Genomic DNA, 5335 nt, shown 5'->3' with positions numbered 1-5335 from the left:
ATGGGGAATTATTTTGCATTAGAGAACAGATGGTAAGTAATTTCCCCAAGATTTTCGGTTCTGTGCATACAGAGATGGGTATTGACAGCTCATTGTCACATCACAAAGTCCTGTCACCAGAAGGCAGACTGAGCTCTGCAGCACAAACTGAAAAGCATCGAAGGGAGTTGGAAGGAACACAAAGGATTCTGCTATATGGAGAATAAGCATTTAGGAATCCATTTAATACATTTGCACCTAAAAGTCTTCCAGTCTTTGAACTGACACAAAAATGTTGCTATTATTTACATTTGTAACAATTGTACTATTTGAATTTTTTCTTAACTTTTTTTCTCTTCTAACCTGTTACACATTTTTGCTATGATTAATCATTATTATATTAGTCACTTTTTGACCCAGATTTTATTACAAATGTGATCTTTACTGGGTACATTTATTCAATGACTTGAACATATTGTACATGTGTATTTCTATGTACTCTGGTATTGACCTGTACTCTGTATAGCCAATTGCTTGCAGACTAATAACGAAACAGTTATTGTAATCTTGTAATTAAATTGTACAAGATTACAAGATTAATTGTAATCTTGTAATTAAAAGATTTCCTTAGTTATGCTCATAGATGGTTGTTGTTTGGGTTGGGTTGGTTTTTTCCTGGACTAGTGTTAAGTCACTAAACACCTTACAAATTTTTCTAGGTAATGTGGAAAGCTTATGAATTTTCACCATTCCTTCAAGGAGAAAGCACAGTCCTTTGCATGAATTACTTTACAGTAGTAATATGTGTTTATCTTGCCATTTTAGGTGCTTTGGGAGATATCAGGAGATTTTAACTAAAAAACAAACCTTCATTTTCAATTAAAATAAGATTCTGACTACCTTATATGTATTTTATTTATATTTAATCTCCTTTGGGTAGGAACTCTATAATAAATTTCACCTTCAAAGAAGAATCATAGAAGCATAGAATCAACTGGTTGGAAAAGACCTCAAAGATCATTCAGTCCAACCCTACTGTGGTTACCAGACCATGGCACTAAGTGCCACATCCAGTCTCAGCTTGAAAACCTCCAGGGATGGTGAATCCACCACCTCCCTGGGCAGCACATTCCAATGCCTGAGCACTCTCTCCCTAAAAAATCTCTTCCTAATATCCAACCTAACCCTCCCCTGGCAGAGCTTGAGTCTGTGCCCTCTTGTCCTGCTGCTGGTTGCCTGGGAGAAGAGACCAACCCCCACCTGACTCCAACCTCCTTTCAGAAAAGAGAAGAGCATTAGATTCATAACAGAGGCAGCTATGTAATTTTTCAGTCTCCTCCAGACAAGGTCAGTTGAGTTTAATTGTAATTGTGCAGGTGAACAGTACCCAGCAAGAGTTCCATAAAACTTAAAGTTCATACTCCTGTAAAGGACCTGGTAGTATATCCACAAAAGGCAACACGTTGCAATGTGAAGTCCCTTGTTAGGTTACAAATGCCTTATGTTCACATCATTTCTAACTAGAAAAATGCTATTTTTACACCAGTATTTGAGAAAGTAGGTTTTGGGATGGTTTTTTTTTTTCCTTAAAAACAAATTTAAAAAAACCCCAAAAGCAACCAACAGAACGTATTTGAGAAAGTAGGTTTTGGGATGGGGTTTTTTTTTTCCTTAAAAACAAATTTTAAAAAACCCCAAAAGCAACCAACAGAAAAACAAAACAAAATCAAAACACAACACCCAAAAACCACCACACACAAACCTCCACTACTAAGTATGTACCAGAACTATGCTGACAGTCATGCAAAGAGCGTTAACTACTAAGTAATTACGTCCTTAAGATTGTAATTAAGTACATTTCCTTTATTCATGAACTTAGTGTTAGCCACATTTGCCTTGTGCAGGGTGTATTTAATCAGCTTTGCCTCCCTCCACGAGTGCAGGGATGAACAGAATAGCTCAAGTAATGTGATCACTCTAACAACCTAAAGATGAGATTCATCCCAGCTCACTTTGGATGTCTGCAGTAAGTTTAGTTTATCCTCAGGAGAAAGAAACAGGCTTTTCTAGAAGTTTCTGCATCTTATCCTGAAACAAGTGCTCAAAATAAAGCCTTGAAGTGCCAACTTCTCTTCATAAAGAGTCTAAACATCCATCACAGGGGCCCAGCTTGGGATGACGAATGCAGAACAAGGCTCCATCATTTCCACTGCCATTTTCTAAATTCTGACACATGCAACATCAAAACATTGTGTTAACCTGACTTCAGTTTTGACCAGGTTCTCAATCTTTTGATGAAGATAATCCACCTTGCTTAAACATAGATAAAACTGAGACTTAACCCTTTCTATATGCTTCGCTACTGAAAGATTCTGTCATGGACTCACTCGGTGAACCAAACTAACTCCTGTCTAGGGTGACATCTGAAATACTTTGAATAAAATAATAAGATCTGTTATACTTTTAAAGCACTAAAATATTGGTACTCTTTCATAGGCACATAGATGTTTTAACCTATGACCACGTACAAAGAACACATCAAATGACCAATGTAATTTTTCTTCCTTTCATGTATTCATTAGGATTTTTTGTTAAAGTGCAGGATAGCCTTGTATCTAGGTAGTTAGTCAACTCCATAGTAAATAAATTACTAAATATTAAAGAACCAAACCAACAACAGTGACTTTCAGAATTGCATTACCTGCTTTAATGTCCTCATCGGGCAGTATTTCACGTTTCCCAGTGAAACCATGCTTGTCATTAAAAGATCTGTGGTTATCTACTGCATCTGATAAACAAATTATAAACCAGAAGAGTTAATGGACTTAACAACCACGTCTACTGTATTATTTGCTTTGCATGGATTTCAATGAAAAGGTCATGTGGAGAGTTTTGATGTACGAAACAGCTAAGAAGCAATTAATGTGTCATTAAATAAAAACCTTTCTTCTAACTTTGTGCTAATGATTTATCCCATGTACAGTCCCAGTTCTGTACTATTTGCCAAAGCTGGTGCTGAGTTTTTAAGGAGTTACAAAGAAAATGCAAGTCTGTGTATTTGCATGTAAACTGGGAAGTTGTTTTTACTACTCTTTCCTCTGTCTTTAAGAAAACGTTGCTGATGAGTTTGCTTAAAAGAAAACTGCAGATAGTTTACATTTATAACCTTCAGAAACTATCTTACATGCCCCTGGTGCCTCTTCTCTCCCCCTTGCCATGGGCATTTCCTTTATCAAAAGCTGATCAATACGACCTGCAACAAAGGATGATTCCTATTATCCAGTCTTAGATAAATGGCACTTTGACAAATACATTTCCCCCAGGTATTTTTTTTCCAATATGCTTAGATCTGCTTGGGGCCAAATATATTTCCAGACATTTACAGAATCAGTTCATATGTTTAAGATGCATTAAGCCTTTTTTTTTTTTTTTAGGTATCCATAGGGTTAGCTAAAGAAAGTGGAGAGTGGCAGTAACTATCTGTAGTATTTGTCTATGTATTACTGAGACTGGAAATACAGAAACATTGTTGATGAGTATTATTACACTAACAAGAATTCATGGTGAAAGGACAAATATTTGAGACATTTTCACACTGCAATACTTTTCCTATAACTTACATTTGTTATTCTCCACCTTTGTAAACCAGTGTTCCCATATTTTGGTCATCTTGTACATTAAATACAGTGAACTGTTAATAAACAGTAATGAGTTTGCATGTTTTTGTTTGAACTTGTTTTTCTTTGATTGAAGGGAAAATATAATAAAGCCAAGTAACAAAACTGTTTTCAAGTAGATTTAAAGGTGAAATACACTCAGAAGTAACAAAATGACAGATTTTGTCATTCTTCCTTTGCCATCCAAGATGCTGTAAGATTTTGTAACTCTTGGTGAAATACACTCAGAAGTAACAAAATGTCAGATTTTGTCATTCTTCCCTTGCCATTCAAGATGCTGTAAGATTTTGTAATTCTTGGGGGGGAAGTAGTTGCCATATGAAAATTACAGTTCAGAAGCACAAAGAATGAGTAGATGTGTTTCTGGACATAACTCTTCTTCAAAAAAAGAAAAGCTGTTTATTAAGACAGCCCAATTCTCTAATAGGCAAGTTACAAATATCTAAACAAGTCTACAAGTCTTCTCCCAAATGAGTTTCTTCAGCCTGGTAGGGTTAGACAAACTGCTGTACTCAGAGAAGTGAATAGCACACTACAGTAAGCTGGTTTATAAGGGGAAAAAAAAAAACCAAACAAACAAAGCCACATCTTCTGTATTTTGAATCCATGCAAAAAACAAAGTGCTCAACTTACGTGGCCCAAGTAGGTAACCAGCACTATTCAAAGTCCAACCTCTTTTTTCTTTTGCCTTAAGGAAAGAAATGCAAGTATGTTATTGCATGACCTACACAGTGCTTACACTCAGATGGGCATTCTCTTAGCAGAAAATCTCTTCTGGAGGCTCAAAACCAAGAAAAACTGTAAATAAATAAAAGCCAGTTATATTGAAGTAAATGTTAACGGTGAACTCTCCCCATCTAAGTCTGTAGATTTGCTATAGACATCCATGTGTGTGAATATTTCACACCACATAAGTGAAACTGCAGATCACCCTCTGGAGGCAAAAATTTCACCTTTAGACTTCACATTTATATTGGCACCTGATCACCACCTTAAGAAACAGCAATGCTTTCTTTTAATTGCTTGGATTTACATGAGAGACTCTTTATAAAAAGAACAAAAAAAGAAAGCCCATATGTACACCATCTATTTTGAGTCAGATGGCACACCTGTTGAATTTTGGTTGATAAACTAGACACTCTTTTAGTCATAGGATTTGCTCCAAGGGAGCTAGTACTTAAAGTTTTCAAATTCTTAGCGAAGAAGTCCTGTTTATTGCCCCATTAAAGTTTTCAAATTCTTAGCGAAGAAATCGTGTTTATTGCCCCCAATATTTCTGAGCCCTGCACCTTTTGCAAACCCTCTAAATGCATTATACATCCCTGCAAGGCTTATTGCCACTTACCAGCCGAGACCTGGATACTTACTGAGAAAACCAGCCCGAACGTTTCCGAGAGGGTGGCACAGAGGATGAAAGAGAGGAGCAGGACACTAGCACACCTCTGCATCTGGAAAGAAACCGCAGCAGGGTGAAAGCTTTGCCTTCCCCGGGCGCAGGAGCCTGCTGAGCGCGGGTGGGAGTGGGACGGCACCGCATTCCCACCGGGAGAGAGCCGGGAGGGGAGTACCTTGAGCGGGGGCGCAGGGGCTGATCCTCCGCAGGGTTTTACTCGGTGCTGGCGAATGGTCCCGCGGCAGGAGTTCACTGCATGGCCGCGGGAGGGATGCGGGAGGGATGC

The 5335-nt window shown here is 37.8% G+C and overlaps 1 protein-coding gene across 2 annotated transcripts in view; it reads right to left on the bottom strand.

The window, feature by feature from the left end:
- Positions 1 to 5104, bottom strand: part of GAL (galanin/GMAP prepropeptide) — an 8908-nt gene extending 3804 nt beyond the window's left edge. The window contains exons 1-4 of one of the 2 annotated variants that reach the window (XM_009081976.1): positions 5024 to 5104; positions 4290 to 4344; positions 3164 to 3232; positions 2681 to 2767 (exon numbers count right to left, since the gene is read on the bottom strand). In XM_009081976.1, the coding sequence (XP_009080224.1) occupies positions 2681 to 2767; positions 3164 to 3232; positions 4290 to 4344; positions 5024 to 5104 (292 nt within the window). The remainder of the gene's footprint in view (positions 1 to 2680; positions 2768 to 3163; positions 3233 to 4289; positions 4345 to 5023) is intronic. The other variant, XM_009081977.1, reaches the window with a different exon arrangement.
- Positions 5105 to 5335: the final 231 nt, after the last annotated feature.

This window comes from Acanthisitta chloris, unplaced genomic scaffold (assembly GCF_000695815.1).
Source record: "Acanthisitta chloris isolate BGI_N310 unplaced genomic scaffold, ASM69581v1 scaffold8119, whole genome shotgun sequence".
In the NCBI taxonomy this organism is placed as follows: domain Eukaryota; kingdom Metazoa; phylum Chordata; class Aves; order Passeriformes; family Acanthisittidae; genus Acanthisitta; species Acanthisitta chloris.
The sequence above is the reverse complement of the archived record's forward strand: the minus strand, read 5'-3'. Positions and strand labels throughout refer to the sequence as shown.